The 24,065-nt window shown below is 43.0% G+C and overlaps 2 protein-coding genes and 1 long non-coding RNA gene across 6 annotated transcripts in view; 2 read left to right on the forward strand and 1 right to left on the reverse strand.

The window, feature by feature from the left end:
* Window positions 1-24,065, reverse strand: part of RSPH14 (radial spoke head 14 homolog) — an 81,120-nt gene that overhangs the window by 3,796 nt on the left and 53,259 nt on the right. For 2 of the 3 annotated variants that reach the window (XM_033075676.2, XM_033075677.1), the window contains exons 5-7: window positions 7,774-7,999; window positions 6,519-6,655; window positions 4,127-5,546 (exon numbers count right to left, since the gene is read on the reverse strand). In XM_033075676.2, coding sequence (XP_032931567.1) covers window positions 5,287-5,546; window positions 6,519-6,655; window positions 7,774-7,999 — 623 coding nt within the window. In that variant the 3' untranslated portion in view covers window positions 4,127-5,286. Of the gene's footprint in view, window positions 1-4,126; window positions 5,547-6,518; window positions 6,656-7,773; window positions 8,000-24,065 lie in introns of those variants that run through there. The other variant, XM_033075678.1, reaches the window with a different exon arrangement.
* LOC117004688 lies at window positions 5,469-18,447 on the forward strand. Of its 2 annotated transcripts, XR_004419669.1 has the most exons (4): window positions 5,469-5,693; window positions 16,040-16,128; window positions 17,785-17,901; window positions 18,191-18,447. It is a non-coding gene; the product is annotated as an uncharacterized LOC117004688 (long non-coding RNA). The 2 variants fall into 2 exon arrangements; XR_004419668.1 differs by lacking the exon at window positions 5,469-5,693 and having other exon boundaries at window positions 15,935-16,128.
* GNAZ (G protein subunit alpha z) overlaps window positions 21,240-24,065 on the forward strand; it is a 50,050-nt gene continuing 47,224 nt past the window's right edge. The window contains exon 1 of the mRNA XM_033075679.2: window positions 21,240-21,612. The gene's annotated coding sequence lies outside the window, so the exon portion shown is untranslated. The remainder of the gene's footprint in view (window positions 21,613-24,065) is intronic.

Below are 24,065 nucleotides of genomic sequence, written 5' to 3' on the forward strand. Positions count from 1 at the left end.
TGTAAAGAACACACACTAAACAAAACCTTCCTTTTAAGAAATACAATATATTTCTTAGAAAAATCCTGAAAGAGGGTAATCACTGTTCATTTAATTAGTCTGTATCACCCACAAAAATGTATCCAAGTATCCCACAAATGATTAATATTGATAATGATGAGAACACCCTGTTCTTAGAATTCAGAATTTGGGTTTATTCCTATTTCACTATCGAAAAACCTCATGCACTGAAATGCCAGGAGGGGGAAGGTCTGGGCCTTGGCTTGGAATAAATCTGCAGTAGCCATGGTTTGGTTTTCAGCAGACTGTGGGGCCATGGTGAATGAGGCCATGGCACAAGGCTGAGCTCCTCAGGTACAGGAAATTGTGGTGATTGGAGCCCAGCTGGGATTGCCAGGGGGCTCAGCTCCTTGACCTTTCTGCATTGGTAAAACCAGGAGTGCTCCTATAAAGTAAAAGCCAGCACAAAAATGAGGAGCAAAGGTAAACAAGAAATCCATGTATTGTCAGTCTTTGTCTTTGAGGGGCACTTGACCCCATTGGTTTGAAGTGTTGAGCCAGAGGACTTTAGAGCTGACATTTCTGGGGACAGACTGCACAGAGAAGGGCTGGGCACAGGCAGTGGGGGCCAGCAAAGCTGCTCTCAGGAAAGCTGCTGGGTGCTTTAATTTGTTTAATGGTCTTATATTCCAGCTGCAGGTGTCTGTGCCCTGCTACTGTGGCGTCTGGGGGAGCAGAGAACCCACAGAGAGGGAAGGGAGCAGCAATCAGAGCCTTCCCTTGTGCTGAACTGAGAATCTGCAGTCCCAGACTTAATAACAGCTGGTAATACACTGCTGAAAGAGCTGAGAAATGCAAAATCTCCCTGGTTTTATTTGGTGATTTGTGGCATTTTCTCATGGAGTGTGTATTGTAGGCCTGTGCTGGAAAACCTAAAGGACAGAGCAAAGCTTCACTCACTCCAATTTCTACCAGTTGTTCTGATGCAAGACAGTGTAAGCAGTGCCTCAAGTCATCATCCTTATCATTAATGAAATAGGTTTCTTTTCTGTTCCTCCTGAAGAACATTCCTTCTTGCCATCAACCATGGGCAGCTGTGAGAAAGAATAATTCCCCTGGAGCTCCTGAGCCCACCCTCTCCTCACCTGGCAGAGTTGAGGCCAGGGCAGCTGTGCCTGCCTGGATCAGCACCTCCCCTTTTCTGAAGGTACCTGGAAGAGCTTCAAGGTGAGATGTGTTTCTTGTCTCTCGGTGCAGCATTATTCTTTACAGTACTGGAGCCTATAATTTTTAAAATGCAGTTTGTATTTTATAAAATGTAGTTTACAATTTTAAAATGTAGTTTATAGGCAAGCTAAAACAAAGTATTAAAATGGGTTTTAGTCATTCAAATTGCAAAATTTGTCTTGCTAAAAATAGGTCCTGTGCTTTGAGCATATTAGCTTTGTGTGTAGCTGTCTCTGCCCTTCTGGTTTAATGTCATTAGCCAAATCTGACTTTCCCAGATTATCCTGTCCTTTGACAAATCTCTCATTATATGATTTTTAACTTTTTTTTTTTTTTTTTTAATAGAAAATGTAGTGGTGGGAAGCAAATATACTTCCTGCTTTGAAACATGAAGAGATGGAATTAAAATCTGCCACTTCCAGTGCAGGACAGAATGGTTTCTACTCCTTGGCCTTCTGAAAGCATATAGGGACAAGGGAAATGAGTCTGTAGTTGCAAGAACCAAGAGCCATAACGTTCCTAACCTGGAAACTGTCAGAAAAAATTCAACGTGACCTCTGCCTGGGTGGGACACAAGACTCCACAGGGAAGTCTTGTTTCCCAGGGATGCAGCTGTCTTGCCTTCTGGTGCTGCTGAGGATTGCTGGGCAACTGGTTTGAAAACTCAATCTGTGTAGAGTTTAACTGCATCAATTCCAGTATTGACCTGGGACCACATTAATTATATCTGGGCCTTAATAATTGTTGGCTTCAAGCTAAAAAGGCAAATTGATTCCATTGATGTTAAAAATCTGCCTTGGTGCTAAAGCCATTGGAGCATAGAGCACTGGGAAGAGCACAGTGCTAAAACCAGAGACTTGCTGCACACAGAGCATTTCCTTTGAAACTGTGAGTTTAATTAGGGTGTGAGGTGCCAGATCCTGAGATGTTAATTTAAATATTTATAATGTGTATGAAATGATTTGGATAGATCTTCAGCATTTTTGTGACCAAGTCTGTGGCAGCTTTATTACAGAGTATTCCTGACTGAAAGCTAAGTCAGTCCAGGGGAAGTGCTCATCAGCTGTTCCTTTGATCCAGCCAATTGTTTTATTGACACCTACAGTTCTAATTAATTCCCAGCCTCATGAAATGGGGCCTCTTGTCTCTCATCCCAAAGCAGGGAATTAGTCCTCAGCACAGCATGGGACTTTGGATTATTATATCTGCAACCTTTTTGTCAATAATGCAGTGTTGTAAGTAGAAAACCCCAATAACAGTGGTTCATGGCTGTTTCGTAAGCAGACTTTAAATTCTGGCATTAGCAGAGGCAGCACATGGTCAGCACAGCCCAAGGGAATTCCTGCTGTGTTTGGAGTGTGATGGTTTCAGGTTGTCAGGTGTAACAGTGCCAAAGAATTGCTGAGACAAAAGCTGACATGTGGGAGGGCCCCAGTAGTGTCCATATCTCAGAGTTCACCTGAGGCTTTGCTCCCTTTCTGTAGTGTGTGTCTAAGGTGAGAACACTGATCCATGTTGAGGATTTTTGGAGAACAGTTTATATTGTCTTTAAAGCATTGATCAGGCAGATACTTGGAATGCAATACTTAAGGTCCAAGTCAACTTCTAGTCAGAGCAGTTCAGTGTGGATGGTCTTATTTTTACATCTGAACAAGCCAATTATCTTGGGAACTTCCTGAAGGGCAATACCTGAATTATTAGGGAAGGCTGTGACAAGCTTGGACCTGGGCTAAAATTATGATTGTTACCAGATTTTCCTGCAGTTCTGTAAGAGCAGCTGAGCCTACACTGTGCTGCTCCAGTCCTTTAACATGTTATTAAAGCTGCCTGGCTGCTCTTCGTGAGCTGGATGCACTCTGGCACCAATATGTATTACAGTAAATTCACGAATACAAGCCGCACTGACTATAAGCCGCATCTCTGGGTGTTGGCAAATATTTTGGTTTTTGTCCATAGATAAGCCGCACACGAATATAAGCCGCTCTGTCGTTCGCAGCGAGGACCCGCGTACAATTAGTAACAGAGCCACGGCAGGGCGGGGTTTACTGGCTGAGCTAAGGCTGTGCAGGCTCGGCCCGCTAGGGGCCGCTGACGGGGCCAGGTGGGCCAGCCCGGTGCTGCAGCTCGGGGCCCGCCGCCGCTGCCCCTGGGCTCGGTCACCCCGGGTCGGCGCTGCCCTGCGGTGGCAGGCAGGGACGGAGCTTCCCCCGCTCCTACGGCAGCGGCGGCGGGCGGGGACGGAGCTTTCCCGCGCCCGTGGCGCCGGCGGCGGGCAGGGACGGAGTTTCCCCGCTCCTGCCGGGGCGGCGGCGGGCGGGGACGAAGCACCCCGTCGGCTCCCCGAGCCACGGCAATGGCGGCGGGCGCTTCCCCCCCCGTCCCCGGGCCGCAGCAATGGCGGCGCCGGCTTCCCCCCCCCTCCCCGGGCCGCAGCAATGGCGGCGCGTGCTTCCCCCCCCTCCCCGGGCCGCAGCAATGGCGGCGCCGGCTTCCCCCATCCTCCCCGGGCCGCGGCAGGGGCGGCGCGGGCTTCCCCCGTCCTCCCCGGGCCGCGGTAGGGGCGGCCCGGGTCCCCCCTCTCCTCCCCGGGCCGCGGCAATGGCGGCGCCGGGCCCCCCCCGTCTCTCCCCTGGGCTGTGGCAGAGGAGGAAAGAGAGCTCTCCCGCCTCTCTCCCCGCCCCCCGTGCTGCCTACAGGGAGCCAGGCTCCACCCGCGGTGCAACAAAGTAGCGATTTGTAACAATCGCAAAATGCCGACTTTGCAGCTGCTCGGCTCAGCACTCTGGCTGGCACTTCTGAGGTTGTATTAGCCGCTCCTGATTATTAGCCGCATTTCCGGTTTAGGAGCAAAATCTTAGTCAAATTGGTGCGGCTTGTATTCGTGAAATTACTGTACGTATGAGTGCCTTATGTGTTCGAAAGGCAGAGTTCCTCCAAGATCCTGCCTGGAGGGAATGAACCCAACTGACTCAATACTTTTAAATCACGTCTTTATAGGAGAGGAAATTCACCCTTTGGTTACATTATGGAAGAGAAACATTTTAACTGTAATCACTCCTACAGGAAGAGTTTATACTGTGTGTAAGGGTGATGGAGTTTGCAGTGTGAGTGTGGGTTTGAATGGAAAAGCAGCCCTGACAAATAACCCCTCTTATAGAGCTGAGGCAGCTTCTTTGTAACTACAAGTCTGTGTGTAAAGCTCTCATGTGGGAACAAAACACAAGTGAAAACAAATGGGACCTGCTGTGAAGCTGCTCCAGCTGTTCTGTCACATCTTCCTTGGTGGCTGACAATGGCCAGGACTGTCCTGCTCATTTGGGGGTATTTCTCTTCCCAGGCTTCCCGTTGAAGCCTCTTAAATTACACTGTTGTAACTGCAGAGAGAAGTTTGCAAAGTGTCTGTAGCAACCAGCCTTGAACTCCCAGTGAATAAAATGCTACTGAAACTTCCCACCACTTCCACTGCCCTTCAGTTCAAACCTCAAGGTGCTTTTGTTCCCCATTATAAGCAATTCCAATTAGGGATCTAGGGATCAGAGCCCTCTCCTGTTGGAGAGGCCCCAGCACGGCTTTACCAAGGGCTACTCTAGTAAAGGCTTTCTGCCTTTGGTCTCAACCCCATATTTAACTAATGTTTTCAGCAAAATTCATGTAAATTCCTGTTGTTAGCTCAATTTGTCAGTACAGACAAGACTGCTGGAGGGGTTAATTGTGAGCCTTTCTAATATAATTAATTATTGATTAGTGTTTGATAGGCTGAGGTTTCAAAAAAAAAAAAAAAGGAAAAAAAAGAGAACATTGTGAAGAAAACAAAACCAAAAAGGGTTGATGTCTTGTATCATAGGAAAATCTTGGTAACTTGGGCAATAACTCCTAGAACTCCACACTTCCTAACTTTTCTTCTCCATTTTTCTGGTTGTGACCTGCAATACAGATGTCGCCAAATGACTTTTCAGAAGGAACTGATCCAGAGTGGGTAAGGAACAGAGCTGTGGTGTTGAAGGTCTCACATAACCATGCACCTTTTACAGCCAGACAACAACAGAGGGCAATAGACGTCTAGGAAAGATCGCGGCTGCAGAAGGGTTTCCAGTCGATGACGGCGATGGCGATTTCGGCCGCTCTTTGCACGGCCTCGCTGGGATCGTGCAGACATCGCTGAAATGTGTCCCTGTGCTCCAGCAGCGTGCTGCGGCCCTCGGGCAGCTCGGCCAGCAGCGTCAGCGCTTTGATCGCGTTCAATCGCGCTTTGCTGGTTTCCTCAGCAACCAGCGCCAGCAAAGGTGGGATGGCTTCAGCAGCCATGGCTGAGGTTCTCCCTGCAGGGAAATAAAGTGGTTTGGTGTTATGACAGCTAATCATCATCCTTTTGGACTGACACGTTCCGTTCCCTGTCCAGCTACAGCTCTGAACAGCCCTGGAGGTGCAGTGCAGAGGCAGAACTTGCTCTTCTTTCAGAGATCAAGGTTGGCTCCCAGCTGTTTATTTTTAAGGAAAAAGATCTTTCATGGTTAATTTTATCTGCCTTGCACATTAGTATTTCATTTGTAACAAATTATCTAAAAATATAGGAGGCACCAAATGATAGAATAAACTGTATTTTGGAGGGGGGTGAGGAGTGGAGTGTGTTAGATGCCCTTAAGAGCATCCTGCAGTCTTTCGTTTTTAAAAACACTTCAAAGACCGAGATGCACTCCTGAGTTGTCTTTGGAAGCCCGAGGAAGGTTTGCAGAGGAGGACTGGAACACAACTGCTGTTATTGAGTCTTTTATGTCTAATTACTCATTCATCACACTGGAAATTTAGCAGTTAGTATTTTCTGTGTCATGTAAGTTACTGGGGAGAGAGAGATACAGCCCTTATTAATATTCATTGCTCTCCCAGCTGTGAGAGGGGAGCTGCTCTAATCCCAGAATGTTTCCAGAGAGCAGCTCCTCTGCTGAGCACTGGTGATTCAGTGTAGCTCCGGGTTTGTGAATCTCTGTGTGGTCTGGAATTGAATGGAAAACGTTCCCCCTCTGGAGGGAAATGATGCAGGTGAGGTAGATAAATAACTTCTTGACCTACTTAGGGGAATGAAAATGTGAAATATCCTGTCCCCGCTGGGCACTGTGCTGAAGCAACAATAGCTGCTAAAGACAGTTATAAAGAAATGTCAGAAAAGTCGAGTTTCTTGATGAGCATTAGCCCTGTCAGAAACTGAGGAGTTGGGGAATGTGGGGGGGCAAATGTTTTGTTACTCAGTTCCCTAGAATTGCATTTGCAGGAGGTGCCCCAATAGAATTGCTCACCCTGAGGTGTAACAATAGCAAACATCAGCGCTCCTGCTGAGTTAACCTGAACTTCGGGCTCGGTGTCTTCCAGCAGCCTCACCAGTGCAGGAATGGCTCCTTCTTCACACACAGCGACTTTCCCCTCAGCGTGAGAGCTGTGGAGAGAAGGTTCATTGCTTCCATGAACTGTCCCTGCTGTCCCTGCTGCCCTCGCAGCCCCCCCGACCTCGGGGCACACCTGGAGCGCAGCCCTGGTGCCACCAGCACTGTCCCACCCTGCTGTGCTGCATTTCTAAAATACCATTCCATGTACACTGCACACTGATGGGCAGCTGCACGTAACAGGATGTAGGATTAAGGGTGCTGGAACAGAGTTACAAACCCGGCTGGTGAAGCCTCTAGAGATTTAAAAACCTGCTAAATCAGAGAGCTGAAATGAATTCTTCTCCCAGATAACTTTTCTCTCTTTCTTTTCAGCCTGTCTAATGAGGAGAATATTTAATGTGGCCCAGCCATTGCAGGGACCTAGAATGCAGCTCGTGTCCATATTTCAGTTGCATTTTGCTTTCTTTCTATGACCCACATTAATTACACTCCCTTTCCCTAAGACCTCTATTACTGGACATGGGGAAATGTGTAGTGCCAGTTGGTATGTAAACTACATCTCCTGCAGACGTTTTTAAACCAGACATTTGTTGAACACATTATATTTTCTGATTGCAGTACAGTGGACTTTAGTTACTCCTTTAATCCATTTTCTGATAAAAAAGTTTAATATAAAGATTGCTTTTTCTGATCCATCACAGATGTATGTGGCAGCCTGTGGCAGGAAACTCTTTCTGTCTTCAACCACAGTGAAAGTTCCCAAGCACCTCTAATATTCTGAAAGAGATCACTTTTCCAAAAACATAAGGGAGATTCTCCCTACCTCCATAGTGGCCAGAATCGTGTTTCTACAAGATTTTTCATGTAAAATTTTTTTCCTAGCAGTGCTGTACCAGAAAAAAATCCTGATTCTACTGCCAAACAAACAGAAGGAGAAGGAATGACTGATCAGCATCTGCTTTCTTCAGTGATTTATAGCAGCTAGGAATTTTTTAAGCCCCATGTGTCCCATTTTGTTTTACCCATGTGTGCTTTCAGGCTGATAGTGCTTTACATATGAAATGTGGCAGCTTCAGTGTGTAGTGGAACACAGCTGTAAATGAATGGCCTTTATTTACTCCTGGAATTAGTTTTACCTTGCACTTCAGCGTTAGAGAGATTTCTTTACCTGATTTCTAAGAGGACCCAGGCTGCTTTGTTCCTGATGGCTGCAGAGGGGTGTGAGAGCTTTTCCTTCAGCACAGTAAGGGCACCAGCTGCCAGGGCTTCAGAAACCTCCACACGGAGACAGTTGGAGAGTGTATCAAGGATTAGCTCCTGGATCTCATCCAACTCTGTCTTCAACTTCAGGACCAGGGGGGGAATCAAACCAGCCCTCAGGACACCACCAGCCCCTGCAGAGGGGACAGGGAAGGAACATGGATGAGAGCTGAGTGCAGTTATTATTGCTGCCTGCACCTGGAATTTCTTCAGAGGATCAAAATCCATGTGGGAACTCATTTCCTTACAGAGAAGAGGGATTGAGAGATGGAAGCTACTCCAACACTGACCTCTTTATAAATGTCATCTTAGCTTCCTTGGGAAACTTCCCCAAAAGTCCTCTAAAGAAATCAAGACCTGGTAATAACCAACATGACAATTGCTTTGATGTACCCTATAGTTTCTCTATAATATTTCTCCCCAAATTATCCTTGCAAGGAAAATATAGGAAGTATATATACATTATATATATATACTCTTTGTCTGAACAGCACTGACAGAATGAGAGGACACAGTCTCAAGCTGTACCAGGGGAGATACAGGTTGGTATTAGGAAAAAGTTTTTCACAGAAAGAGTGATAAAGTACTGGAATAGTCTGCCCAGAGAGGGGGTGGAGTCACCATCCCTGGATGTGTGTAAAAAAAGACTGGATGTGGCACTTGGTGCCATGGTCTAGTTGAGGTGTTAGGGCATGGGTTGGACTTAAAGATCTTGAAGATCTCTTCCAACCTGGTCATTTGGTGAATTCTGTGAATTCTGTGAATTACAAAGTCACCTTCTGTGCAACCTAATTGTTCTCAGCATGAACAGGTGCTAAGAGAAGCAGAATGTTGGCCTTTAGAGCTCATTCTTAGATTCTCCATGGTAGTTTCTGGTGGGGGAAAGTCAAGATTTAGGGAATTGTCAGCTTCCTCACATATTTCTTTGTAGTAGTTCTGTCAAGGCAAAAATTTAAATTCTGAACTTTCCAGCAGTCAGTACTCTTGCACTGGCTCCTAAAACATAACATGAAAGGCAGAGGGATCATAACTTGCCCTGCAAGTGATGTCTTTGCTATGAGCAGGAGTCTGATTTGTACCATTTCTTATCCTTTACTAAGTCAACACTCAACAGCAATGTCAGGGGAAAGCAGAACGTACTGTCCACAAGTAACTATGTGAAAACAAAATTCTCCAGCTTGTCTTGTTGCTAAGAGTGATTTTTTGGTTGCTATGAGAAATGTGGCTCCTTTGAAAGTGATTCATATATGGTTAGATAAGGAAGTTTTGTGGATAGGAGTCATCAAGGTATTGTCAAATTACTCTCCATAGCAGAGACAAGTGGGAAAGAGATCTTTAATGACCCTTGGTAATGCATAGGAGAAATCCCTCACCTTGATAATTGGGTGAAAACCAGGATTATAATCTAGAGGTTATTCTGTTGTACATAGTTCTGAGGCTTTGCTAATACTGAATAACTTATGTTACTGACTTTTTAGGATCCATGTTACAAAGCAAAGAAATGCCTGGGGTGATATTACAGCTCTACCACCTGTGCTACATTAGGAGGGCAGTTTCTGTGAGAATTCAAATAAATAAGGAAAATCAGTTCCAAGACAATTCACTTTGAAGGCTAACAGTATTTTACAAACAAGGATTTCTCCTTGTGCCAGAAAGGCAAAGCAGGAAAGGAAAGTGAAATAATGTTCTTTGAAGCTGTGGCTCTATGTGTCACTACACAGGGGAGCCTTTCACAGTGAAAAAAACCCAACCAACCCCACATTGTTCCTTGGAGGAACAAAAGAAATTTGTCAGAATATCTCCAGCCCATTTCTACTATCCCTGCAGAAGGATAAAGGACACCTGCACTACTGCTCTGGCAAAGGACTCTGCTGGAGGGTCCCTGGCCCAGCTCATCCATCACCAGCATCAACCCTCTTGACAAGGATTGCTGGGGTTTGGGTTGTACATTACAGGTGTAGAAAGATTTTTCAAATGCAACCTTTTTAACTCCTAACAAAGCTTTTCATGAAAAGAAACTGTATGGCCTGAGTGCATTAAATCCCCAGACTGCTCACAGTCACCACTTGCACTTTAAAATTCTGGGTTGCTGTGGAAATCAGTACAGAGTCTCAGTTTGGGAGGTACAGTTTCAGAGGGAGAGTAATAAATTGGAGGTGACACACTTAAGCTCACCCTGCTTGTCTCAAGCACCTGTGTATAACTTTAACTCATGTGGATTCCAGTGTTTCTTGGGACAGTCCATAAGCAACCCCTCTTTGCACAGTGCAGACACACTCCGGTTTGAGGCTAGAGAAACCACTGCTGGATCTAACTTAACTTTCCATCTGTCTGAAACAACTGCTGCTGTAGCATTCCCTCTACCTCCCTCGTGCTGGGAGATGAACTTGACTCTTTCCTATTTTTTGTACATGCTTTCAAATTCTTACTAGCCATTTATTGAGCTGTCACCTTAAGCTTCATCTTCACTTTGCTGCAATTCCCTCTTTTTCAGGGCTTCCTTGCTAAGTTGTGGCAATTCTCTTGATCACTTTATCATCATACAGCCAGGAAGTATAACCAGCATTCAGGTTTCCCTCCTTTGTGTCTGAGTGTTTCAATGAGCTTTAATGTATTCCACCACCACATTCATCCAGCCAGGGCTGCTTTCACTGCCCCTTAGCTTTATTCCTTCCAGTTAATGTTTATTGACTTTCTTTGCCTCACCCATCCCTCATTCATTGCACTTCATGTCTTCTTTTGGTGCTGGCCTTTACTATGGCACTGCAGTCCTGGGTGTGAAACCCAAGAAATCCACTTTGTATGAGTCCATAAGCTGCTGAGGTAACAATGTTGTCTAGAACAGCTTTGATTTAGTGCAGCCATTAAGCAGTATGTTTTCTGGGGCTACTGGTGCTCATTTTGACTGAACACTTGGGATGTTCTAATTTTTTTTTAATTGATTTTGTTTTACCAGGCCAGGTCTCTGTACCAGGAGCTTTCTTGTCTACTGTCTTTGTCAAGCTGTCTGAGCTCAAATGCTGTCGTGCTACTAGAGGCAGCTTCCCAGATATAAATATAGAAACAAAGATGAATTGTTTGACCTTGTCAAAAGTCTCAATGTGGTGGAGAGAAAGAGGGTGGAGAGGAAAGGCCATCCACAACAACAAAAAGAGACTACCAACACTGAGACTGAAATTTCCACGTGGAAATTCGTCACGGTTTTCCCAAGGGAACCACAGGTTGAAAGGTCTAGGGAGGGAAAAGGGAGGAGGCAAAATCAGTGGCAAATTGTTTGGGAGTCACTTGTAAATGAGAGCAGTCTCAGATCCTTGGGTCTTAGTGAGGGAGCAATAGGAGGGGAAGGTAAACCGGGCTTTTGAGTAATCCTGTACTGAAAATACAGTGACATCCTCAGGGTATTGACTTTTTCATTAAAATATTGCCCTTTCAAAAGGGATTTGTCTATGGCAGAGTGTTCTAGATACCCTGGCCCAGTGAAGTAGTTGGGAAAAATGTTTTCAAAATGGAAATAGTTGTATTTGCAGCTACATAGTTAACGTCATTATTGATCTGTTTTTCTGAGAACTTGTAATCTTCCCTTGGGCTGCTTTTTATCTGAGCACTCATCTCTTCCTTCTCATAAGTCTCTGGCCACTCTCATCCTCCCTTTCCTGATTTTTTTTCAAATAGGTCCAAAGAGGAGTTGCCATTTATTATGTTCTCTCAGTATGGCTGCAGGGCACGTAAACAAGTTAAATTTTGTAGAAGACAAAGATGTTACAGTACATAAAAATGGTGTTTTGTTTTGGTTTTTAATTACATAAATCACATTGCAAATCCTCGTCCTTAAATATCCTGGTTTTCAACTCAGAATAGTCTGGTCTGAAGCATGTGCCTCATGCATGGCCACAAAGTGATGATTGGTGTAATAGAACACAGAAAAATTACATGGAAACACAGATTCTCTAGAATATGAATCTTTGTTGGCACTTTGGATGTCTCTCTGTGATAGTCACACAATTGTTGGAGAGGCATTTGTGCTTAGGAAGGGGCACACAGGAAAAGCAGAGCAGAGCCATGGGAAGGGAATCTGCTGCTGGCAGTGGGGACAGCCCTGGGGAGAGCTCACTGACTGAGGAGCTAAGTGATCCTGCAGAGCTCCCAGAGCAGCAGCTCTCTTGCTTACCCTGCAATAGTTCATCACCATTTCAGAGGGCAGAAAGGTTTATTACTCCTGTGTGTGCCACCACACACAGACACAGGAAGCACAGTGCTCAGGAGATGCTCCTTTTGTGCCAAGAGTGATAACCTGACTGAGATGAGCACAAGGGATGCTGCCCCTGCACACCTTCCTTAACAACTCCTTGCTCACTACTGTTCAAATGGAAAAAATACAATTTATTCTGGCAAGATCTCTGAGTCACCTGTCACAAGAGCACAGTTTGAGAACTTTGTAGTAGCTTATTTAATATTAAGATTCAGCATTTTGATTTTCAGTGCTTCCAGCATTATGGCTGTGTCAGGGAGTAGATTCAACAAGATACTAGAAATACTATAAAACTGGGCTGAACTTTCTGGTGAGTTTGGAGCAGGAGACAGACCACATTCAATGAACTACAGCTCACCTGCCAAGAACCCATCAGCTTCACCCAGTCTACCTGAAGAAGGAAATTCTCTCAATGTCTTTGAAAATCAGAATATTTTCCTCTTCTTTGCAAGAATAGTTCTCAGTCTTTCCATGACAATTCAACAGGAACAAACAGCAGTGTCCCAAAGGATATCTGTGCCTAGAGACAGAGGCTATCTCTTATCTGAAAGGACTGAGGGGTGGGAAGTCTCTGTTTACATGAACTGAAGAGCTGCTGAGATATTAAGAGAACTGAGGAAAACACTGCAGAGATTGGATCAGACTAGAAATAGTAAACAATTCTGTATCAAACCATTTCAAACAGAAGCATTGGCTGGATGCATCTGTCTTATGGGAGCCCTAGGGAATCACCAGGTACAAAATCACAACCTCAACAGCAGTGTCTGTCAGATCCTCATTAAAAATACAAGAGCATTATAAAACTTTATAGTCTTTATAAAAGCATTATGTGATCTGCTTTTGAAGCCACTGAGAATTTTTCCAATATTCAGGATTTTGGGATGCTGTCTAAATGAAAGACATGACAGAAATTAAGGTTATAAAAATATTAAAAAGTCAGCAGAACCCTGCAGGAACACATAATGTGGTTGCCTCTAGGGATGATTTAAAAACCCAAAATGTTTCCAGCATTAACAAGGGACAGGAAAGATTGGTCTGATAAACAAGAGGTTCCTAAGCCTCAGTAAAGAATGAAAGAGATTCCTGCATATCTTGTGTTTGTTTTTAGAAACTTTCCTTTAGAGTATGTACAATTGTAATATGAAAGCACCACTGAAAATATTAACATAGGAACTATGATCTGCATTAGCTTCTCTGATATAATTTAGAAATCTAAGAAACAGGTTACTTAAAAAAAAAAAAAGGTCATTTTGATAGTAACTAAGACTGCCTGTGACCACCTGCTTGAAAGGAATGGGTTTAACTATTTAAATCATTCATGGCCAATGAAAAGAGGAACAATATCTTAAGAATTAAAACATTTTAGTCTACAGAATGTATTTTATCACATCTCTAAAAACTGGGGATGAATTAGACAGAATAGACTTGTGTTTCACATAGAAATTTTCCAAAATGAGAAATAAACCCTGGGTTCTGTTTTTGTACAAGAATTATCTACAGTCTGAGATCAACAGCTGACTGAGACAAGTCCCCTCATTCTGACTGATGGCAGTGTCAGATCCTCCAGTGGGAAATGCCCCAAAACACAAAGGTGGAAATAATGAAATGGACTCTGTTGTAATAGTGCATAATCCAGAAACTGTGGATTGCTGCTCATTGATATGGAATCTGAAGGCAGTCTCCAAAATGAAAGCAACTTTTTCTTCTTTTACTGGAACTATATTGAATTTTAATCATAGACAAAAAAAAGCAAGCAATCAAAATGAAGGTGAAATAGTTTTTTTCCTGGCGCTAATTGCCGATAGTCTGCCTGTAAGTTGCAGGATAAGCTGTGCTATCTTTTGCAGGGGTTTTATTCAACCCTTCTGAACTCCAGCTGCTTGCATCCCTTTTAAATAAATTTCTACAAGTTTTCTAAATTTGTAACTTGATCTATAGACCCTCACAGTCATCCTGTGTGCCTAAATGTGTGAATGCATGTGCACACACACAGCACACATTTCACTCATCTTCCATGCAGACTGATCACACAAATTGGGAAATTGCTTGGATTTTATTTCTCTGACAAAACACCATTTTTAAAAAGTAATTAAAAAAAAAAAAAAATTTTGTAAAATTTCATCCAGAGGGTTGGGATTTTTTCCTTGTTCTTTTTGATGGAGAAGGAAAGGTCACCCAAAATTTATTAATTTCCTCTACAGGGAAGTCTTTGCCAAAATACATGAAGGAAGGAAACAATCTGATATGTGCACTACTCATGCCAAAGTCAGATCAATAACTGTAGAGAAAATGAAAGCCTTAAGACAAGTACTACCAAAAAGCTGAGCCTCAGCCACTGAAGCTGTCCCATTTCAGATGTTCCAAGTCAGAATTTGTCCATTTTTTCTGCTGGTCACTAATGGACACAGATGAGACTAAGAGGGACCAGTGCAGCCTTTATCCATAAGAGACTCTTGAATTTCAGCTTCCACAAGCACCCAGTGTGACACACAGCATTCACAGAAGGCAGTGAATTTAATGTTCCTGACAGAAAACATTCAGAAGAGAATGTTTCAGAAGAGACATGTCCACACACACTGACTTAAATATGTGATTTTGTAATTTATACCAAGCATGTACATCAAGTGTTAACAGTTCCTGTAGCAAGTTTCAGTCACAGAAAAATTGATGCTGTAAGGTGAACATGACATTATCAGTCTGACAAACGTTCATATGGTTATTACCTCCATTGTAGCAATTTTGAGAGATTCCTGTGGAGAAAGGTCTGCCTTGTCACAGAGGTCTGTAAAGATGTGTGAGAGCTCATTTCCTACAGAGATCATTGGCTGGCTGGCTGGGCTGGAAGGAGTGCATGGGGAAGAGGGAGGCAAACATTTATTTCAGGCAAGTCAGCTGAATAGCTGAGAAACCACTGAGAGCCATTTTTACACTAATAAAAAGAGTTTTAAACTTTTAAGTCCAACTATCTTAAAGCCCCTAATGTGAGAGCAATGCAAGTTTTCAGTACTTCTGCTGAGAAAATAGGTTGAAAGAAAAACAAATCTTTCCTCTTTTGAGGCAGGGGGCCAAACAATTAAAGCAACATTAATTAAGTTCAAGAAACAGTTTTCTCAACTACCTTGGATTTCTATACCTGGAAGTTATGCCTGTGCAATGGAATTCTGCATTACAAAATGGCATTACACAGCCAAGTGACCATTAGAACACCTTGGTTATCTTCAAGGTTCATCTTCTGTAACCAGTGAATTAACCCCACACATGCACAGGCATTAAAGAACATTTTTTTTCAGTTTTGCTCCTTAGGAGAAATATGTCTCTGGACTTCTATAGTACAACTAAATGGCAATCCATCAGAAACAGAGGTATATGAGTGAGAATGTTTCCTATAGAGATTTGATTATACTACTGTCAAACATTAAAAATGAGAGGCTTAAAGCAACTTAAATATCTAGAACTAATTGTGTCAGATTCTGAAGAATTTTGTCCTGAAAATTAACACAAACTTGCTTTGAAGAGATGAATCATTGCACAGATTGAAAACTGAACAGACTGAAAGACTGCAAATAGTGGTAGAAGACAACAGGAAGAAATTAATGGGAACATGAATTCAGTCTCATTGTGTAAGCACTTATAAAAAATATTTTCTCTATTGTTAGAAAGGTGGGGGATATGTTATGCTATGTGCTATCTGTTATATATGTTAGTTATATGTTATATATGTTGTATATGTTGTATATGTTGTATATGTTGTTATATATGTTATATATGTTATATGTTATACGTTAAGTTTGTTATTTTAAAAATGACCTGATAAAAATTTCAAAGAAGAAGTAACTGGAGAAATCCCAGTGCTGACAAATCCACTGCTCCTGTTTGCTGGTCAGACCCACTGACAGAGCTGCAATAAAGCAATTTTATCCTACAGTTCACACTGCTTCCACTGGTGCCAAGATGAGCACAATTGACTGGTGAGGACTGATAAAAGCTCCTGAAAAAAAGAATACAGTACTACAGGTGGGTGAAATCCTTTTCTGCTTCAGATGCTCTTGCTTGGCAATTTTGTTTGAAATGAGAGCAGAAAAAACACATCTTGATTGGAGCCACAGGCCCAGATGGCTGCACGACGTGAGTGGAGCTGGGTGGAAAAGCAGACTGAGCTCTCCACCCGGACCTGCTACTCTGCAGATTCCATGTTTTCCATGGGAAGCCATGTTCTTAGGGAAAACTGCTTTCTGCTACTCAGTGGAAATTTCATTCTGTTCTGACTGAGGCTCTACAGTTGTGCTTTCCAGTGTTGTTTAGCCTGTATTTTACTTCAAGCAGGGAAAAATTCAAAACCCCTAATTGGATACAAGCCAGCCAAGGTGGGGGCTGCTTTCAGGATGATTTGTTTTTGAGGTACCTCCCCAGTAAATGTTGGGCACAACAGCAATGTGAAGCTGTTACTTAACCTGGACTAAAATATTAGGTCTAGCTTCTGCAAACATGCCAGATTAAGCACAGGCACTTCAACAGTACTACTTAATGTGCTTATCTATAAGAACATTATATACAGAGGATTCAAACCACTGTTAAACAGAAACAGAGAACACACTTTGTGTGTCTACTTTGTACTTTGTAAGTGGGTAGCTAGATAGATGGGAAACTTAGAGTTTATGTAGATGCAAAACAACATTGAATAAGTGGACAACTGTCTAAACCAATTACTGAGTTCTGACTGCAATATTCCAGATTTTTTAAGAACTGGACTGGCATTTGAAGTCCCCATAGTAAAGCTACCTGGATGCTCCCAGTTCTTCTATAGCTTCCCAGAATTACTTTTGTGTCCTCAAAAAAAACTTGCTATCTTTTTTTAACTACCAAATAATTTCTGTTAATCAGACACCAGGAGGTTATAGAACAGATAAATAACAGTGCCTGAAGAAACTGTAGCTGTATCTTGTGGTTCTTACTTGAAGTGGAATTATCATGTTTAAAGGATACAAGAAACTGTGAAGTCCAATTATAACATTTTTTCTCAGTGTCTATTAAAACATACATAATCCTTCTTCAGCTGGTAAGAACATAAGTGGCAAAACTAAATATATTTTAAATGGATAGATTTTGTTAATTTGTTTTTTATTACAAAGAATTTTAAACCCCCACTAAATGCCTACCCATGTCCTCAGGTGGGAGGGACCTACTCAGAGTGAAGGCACTCTTCAGTGAATATTTAAGCATTCTTACAAAGTGGAAAACCCCCAGCCAGGAAGATTGCAGGAGGGAAGAGGGTAGCCTAAGAATAACCAACTACCTGTTGCTCAGACCAATTTAACAGAAGCTCTGAAGCTGGTACCATTTGTTTTAAAAGCTTTGGTTTCAAAAAATTCCTGGAACTCTTTAATTGCATCTCCTGGGTGTAATTCCCAAAGATCTCTGTATTTTGATTTCAAGTGATTCTTTTTGTTCAACCTTTACAGATCCTTTGTTGTATACTTTACTAAGTGACCCCCAATTTGGGTTAATGCTTGAGGGTTTTGTTTTGTTTTTTTCCTCATTCCTTTGCCCTTAATAGTGAAAAATGAGCAAAGAATACTTTAATTAACTTTTTTTTTTTTTTTTAAATAACATCATAATGCAGTCTTGAAGGGCTCTTAACAAAGAACTGTGTTCCTTTATCTCATTTCACAGTATCACACTAGCTTTCTTCCCATGGAGGCTCTGAAGGAATAGGAATGCATGGATCCATCCCAAAGCTGAGGATAAGCAAGGACTGCTGTGAGAAGTTTCCTGCACAGGAAAGCCAAGGTATCTTCCAGGGCTCTGGGAGAGCAGGTTTAAATCCAGCTGCTGGATTTAATGTTTGTTTTTCTCAACTTGGCTTCAGTAGCAACTGCTGATGCAGCAGCTGAAACAATGAGCTGCAAACACAGTAGGTACATAATAGAACTGTGAGGGATGTAAAGCACTCAACATTTGTAGGGTTTGCTTGTTGTTTTCTTTTTAAAGAAGTTGCTTTTTAGTTGATTGTGATATTAGATGTAATGCATTGTCTGGGATCACATTCTCAAACGTCTCTCATGATTTGTTCTCATAGGAAGAGTAAACTGCTGATATCAAGCAAAACCCTCAGTTACCTGCAGGGTGAGAGAAGATAAAAGGGTGAAATCCTGGCAGAAAGTGAATTTTCATCCTAAATGATGAAGCCAAATGAGTTCAGGCTGATACCACCTGATAGAAGGTGCATTCACGATTTTTTCCCCACCATCTCACAGTCACTGATACAAAGAAACAATATATGAGATAGATATAAATATCAAATCCCAATCATCTGTACATGATACTATTTTAAACTCTTCCACGTGAGAAAAATGGTTAAGAATAAAAATACAGCCTTCTTATTCTCCTTTAAATGTTCTGTTCAGTTCTTCATGCTGAGAGAATCACAGACCTGTCTATAAATATCTAACCCAGATCTACAATTGCTTGTTAAAAAGAGAGTGTTTGGTAGAAGATTGAATGAAATACAAAATGTCTTTTATTTTATTTTTATTATAGGCCAGATGTGGCCTCTCAATTTACCCCCTATCATTTGGAGATGTACATTCACCAAGAACATTGCATGTGTGCATATAAATATTTTCATGTTGTCATGGTATAATAAAGGGTAATTGATTAGAAAAATCCCTATGGGATTTTCCACTGAAGAGAACATTTTTGTTTTAGCACTATTGTCTTCCAAATAAACATGTAGGAATGCATCTATTTTGATTGATCCAGCAGAAAGCAGCAGCAAACAGGCAAGGCTTTGGCTTTTGGTTAATGAATAGCACTGGCAAATTGAGTGAAGCTCGTGCAGCCAATGGGCCCAGCAGTTGTGTCTTGGATGCTGCATCCCAACAGTTGAAAGCTGCTCCCTTCAAACTCAAGCCTGCTCTGGTGCAGGGGAAAAGGTGACATCCCTGACACAGAAGAGGAAATGGAAACCCAGTCAGATTGCCACAGGTTCCTAAAATTACTCTTTATATTTCCACACAAACTATTCACTTTCTATAGTTATTTTTGTGTATTCAGCAGATCTATTTACAAAGCACAACATTCAGAGTTCTGGGCTGAGGACCTGGATTTCTGTGCTGTTTGACTTTGGCATTTAATCACCTGCCCAGGCTATTTGGAGACTTATTTCTCTTTAAATTCCCGTGGGAGCTTAGCTACATGTAATCAATACATGCTGAAAGGCCCTAATTGAGAATTTCTGGATGCAGGACAAGGTAAGACTGAAGAAAACTTAGACATATCTGCTGAGGCATTTTTTGGACTAGTTGGTTTTTAACTCTGCCATTAATCAACAGCAAGCTCCCATACGGTGGTGTTAAAATATTAGTCCTTAAACTTCTCAGACCTGTCCCATTACTCAGGTATTGCATATTTGTAATTCCTTCACTGCCAGCATTTGATCCACGCTCTGGTGCCTCCCTCAAAGCTGGAGGAAAGCAGGTGTTTACTTATAGCAATGGAAATGCCTAAAATTGCTCTCTCTGCAGACAGCATGCAAACGATGATGGTCCTAGCCAGGCTGCTGGTGGTTGGTGCTTCATTCCTGCCACACTTGGTTAGTGTGTGCAAGATGCCTTTTCTCACTTATCAAGTACTATACTAAAGATACATGTAATGTGACAGTTTCTATAGTAACTACTTGTTCTTTATGGAATTGCAGATTAAACCTGTACACCTTTTTATTGTTCTTTTATCCTATTATCTAGGCTACTCAGTTACCACAGATACATTTTTGTATTCTATTCCCTTGCCAGCATAACTATATCAGGGATTTATGCACTTCCAAGTAGAGTATATATGAAAACCAAAACACTTAAGTTTTAAATTGACCACTATCTCATCTCAAAAATGCACTGAGATGTTTGTGCATGTATATTGAAAGCTAAAATTTCAACATAGGACTGTAGAAATATTTTTTTATTAAAGCAGGTCAAAATTATTATTTGAATATCACTGTTTTGCTGAGAGAAGAATGCAAGTTATGTATATGACATTTCTTTTCTAACAAATTTTACTAGAACAAATTTGCCAGTCTAGATGTACTGGCAAGCTCTTTTAATGTGAACAACATCTAAGATTCCTTATGACAGGAAAATTTTCTCTACATGATTCTATACTGATTTTTATATGAAATAACTTCATTATTATAATTCATCAATGCTACGGCTCTGCTGATAATATCAGTACTGGAAGTGATATCATTTACAGGAATCAGATGCTTTCTGTTTTGTATTATGTTAGCCTTATTGAGGGAGAAAATGCCTGCATCCCGTTTGTGTGTGAGAGTCTCTGTTGCTATCTCCAGCAGAAGTGTATCAGTAACAAATCAAGCTTATAAAATTAGCAGTGTAGGGAGAAATCAGCTACTTGATCAGGGCTGCAGATTCAACAATGCAACTAGTTATGTAGCCAAAAGGAAAAAGACACTAGGAAAAAAGTAAAATATAAATTGAGTAAATCCATTAATGAGACAAAAAGAAAATGATACTTGTCGCTAATTTAAAAAAAAAAAAAAAGCTGCAGTAAATCACACATACACAAATGCAAAAGGCAGAAGGGGAAAATCAGGAAAAATTATATGACCAGCACTGAGAGCCACCGAATGATGGTAGGAACGGAAAGCAAACAGTAGATAAAATCCATGTAACTACAGAAACTGTTTTTTCTCCCTTTACCCTTGCCCGTATCCTTCCAACACGTATGCGAGCGGTTCGCCCTAAAACACGCCCTGCGAGAGCCGTCCTGGAGCGGCGTGCGGCGAGCCCGGGCAGCGCTGCAGGAGCCGGGCCCGCGGCCGGCCCCGGTGCGGATGCGGTAGTGCAGAGGCACAGCCCGCGGCACGTCTGTACCGCACATTATGTAACGCGCGAGTGCAGCCGAGCGTACGAGCCGCCCAGGAGCCACAGAGCCGCCAACACCCAGCTCCTTGTGCGCCGAGCCGGGGCGGGGGCTGCGGGGCTGCGGGGGCTGCGGGGGCTGCGGGCCCGGCCGCCCCCCGGGCGGGAGCCGGAGCCGGAGCGGAGCCGGAGCGGAGCGGAGCGGAGAGGAGCGGAGCGGAGCCGCCGCCCCGCCCGCGGTACCCCCGCTGTTGGCGTGGAAACGGGCTGGCGGCTCCGGCTCCTCCTCCAGCGCCAGCCCCGCGCTCCCCCTGCCCGGCTCCCCGGCGAGAGCGCGGAGCACCTCCCTGTCTCCCGCGGGGGGCCGCCGGACAAGTGCTCCCACTGCCGCCTTTAGAACAGCCCGGCTTTTTGCGGTTGTTTTTTCTAGGGAGAAGATGGGAAAGGGCAGGTTCCTGCTCCTGCCGGGGCTGCGGGGCTAGTCCCTGCAGCCGTGGTGTGTCTGCTCGGCAAATCACAGATGCTGATGTGAAAAAGGGCCAAAGCAGAGGAGAGGCGTCAGTGGATGCGAGCGTTTGCACTGATGGATTGAGGAGGTGGAGGCTGCCTGCCTGGTGCTGGAGAGGTGAGTGCAATATTCCGCATTTCCTTCTCTCTTAAATCAGTTCGGTGAGGAACATTTCCAAAATAAAAAGGCACATCTAAAGCAAGAAGGAAAAGATGTCATTTTGATACAATCAGCTATGCTTGTGCTGGATAAAATATATGAGTGTCACTGTGAGGTAGGAACATTTCGCTGTGTGTAGACAAAAAATAGTAAGGGGAGGCAGGCTGCTGATACAGTGAAAATGACCTTCTCAAGGGATACTGGCCGTCTATTAGCTGCTGCTTCAGCTTGGGCCCTTTTTCTAAAAATTAAGTGGTCTCCCTGTCCTAGGCTGAATCGTAACCCATTAATAGCCAATACCTGAGCCTTAATACGATCTGTTGCGTTCCCTTAATGATTCAGAAAGATAATCCATTAGATTCTGCCTGCTGGGAGAAGAACCTCCACGCTATGTAGCACCTCCTCCCAGGGAAATGCAGCCTGGATAACATTCTAGCAGAAAAGACTCCTGCTGCCAAATTTCTGTAATAAATCCTCCTGGTAACAGTCTCATCTGCTCATTGGAAGGATGTGTGGCTCTGCAGAGCCTGGATGCGCTCCCTCTCCATGTGTGCCCATGCATGTGAAGGAATGAGGAGGGTTTATATTAACCTGCACCTGTGGACGGCTCCCATCTGCACTTGTGAACCACAAGTTTTTTGGTATCTTTGCATTTGCATTTTTGGTGAGTGCTTCATACCAAAACCCCCAAGCCTTCAACGTTAGCCGAGAGAACTGCAGACAAATAGATGTCAGTTTAATTTCTGCTCGTAGAACTGATCTGCTCTGCTTTTTTCAATGTAGAAGCTGTTTAATGTGTGTTCTTGCAGTATTTATTCTGCAAGATACTGACCTAGCTCAACGTTTTCCTGGGAAGATTTGAGAAAAAAATCACTAGTTTTCCCTCCAGCATTTCTTTTTATTTGTTTATATCCATTTTCTGATAGCCTCACACTCACAAATTGATTTTTATTTGGGCTCAGTATTTCGCGCCATTGTGGGTCACACCCTTCGGGTGGCCATCAACATTTCATCTCTAAAGGTTACAGCAGCAGGTCAGCTGCTGTGAATACCTACTTGTGGATCACAAAGGGGCAAAATATGAGTGTGTATTTTGGACATTGGGAAATTTTTTTTTTCCTAAAGTCTTCGGGGAGACTTTATGGGTATAGAGGTTCAGAGCTGATGCCTTAGGTGCTGTTATAGGCAGAAATCCTCACTTTTCTTAACAGGCACCGATTTGACAGCTGAACAGACACAGCTCTGCAGAAGAGAGAGTGTTTTGCCATTAACTTGGCTGTCTCCATCAAATCATTTGTTTGGAAGCTATCATGCAAAAAGCACAGATCCCTGCCCTTGGATAAAGGACATTACAGAGGAGAGGCCTATGTGTATAGAAGGATGAAGATCCAGTCCTCAAGAAGCCAGTGACAGGTGTAATCAAGAGAAAACCTCTCAGTTCTAAGGCACATTTAGGAGAAAAACTCATGCTATCTTCCATTACCAAAGCACTGATTGCATTTTCAGAGAAGAATTCCCTTCTGTGTACATATATATGCTTATAAGGAAAAAAAGCTGATTAACTCTGTGTAAGCCATGGAAATTTCCCTCTGACAATGGACCTGCCAGAGAGGAATAAACTCTGTGTGTACATAAAGAATGCTACACCTCAGGCTGAGATTATGTGCTTGTCACTTCACAGGCTGCTGGTGAGCAGAGTTGAACAAGTCTTCTGGAGGTACTACCTTGAATTTTGTAAGCTTCCAGTACAGTTTCATGTTTCAGTTGCAGGCCTTGGTTTTGAATTTAGTGGTGATAACCTAAAAATAACCAGCCAGGTAGCTCTGAAGGACTGAAGTGAAAGTGTTCTGGTTGTCTCAGTTCTGATTACACCCTGATGGAACAAGGTGTGTTAAATTTTAAGAAGCGTAGATAGAAACAGGAATTTCTCCCTTCTTAAAGAATCTACCTGCTAAGCGGTGGGGAAGGGGATAAGGATAACAGAAAATTCTGTAGGTAATAAAAGCTCAAATCCTTAAATGGTGAAGTCAGCTCTTCCTCTCCAACTTAAGCAGATAAGGATTTTGACTGCAGATAGAGCCTTGTTTGATACAGAGGGGTGAGGAAATGTAAGGGAACGATGTCTTTTTCTCTCTTTCCCTCCTTTAATTAAATAAAAATACTTTCAATTCCTTTGGGCTAAATCACAGTAATCCCACTTATTTCAGAAGAGACTCTTCATATTTATGTAACTGAAAATGAGAGTTGAATCTGGCTATTTCTGCTAAAGTTTTGGTCCTGCTCTCACAGGAGTCATTGGAAGTTTTGTCCCTTATTTCAGTGGGAGAGAGCCCAGCACACGGTCTCACTGATCAGGTTCTCCCTTGCCTTTAGGAACAGCAGTGTTGAACAGTTCTGGAGTTGGTTTCAGT

Source organism: Catharus ustulatus, chromosome 18 (genome assembly GCF_009819885.2).
Source record: "Catharus ustulatus isolate bCatUst1 chromosome 18, bCatUst1.pri.v2, whole genome shotgun sequence".
NCBI classification, from domain to species: Eukaryota; Metazoa; Chordata; class Aves; order Passeriformes; family Turdidae; genus Catharus; species Catharus ustulatus.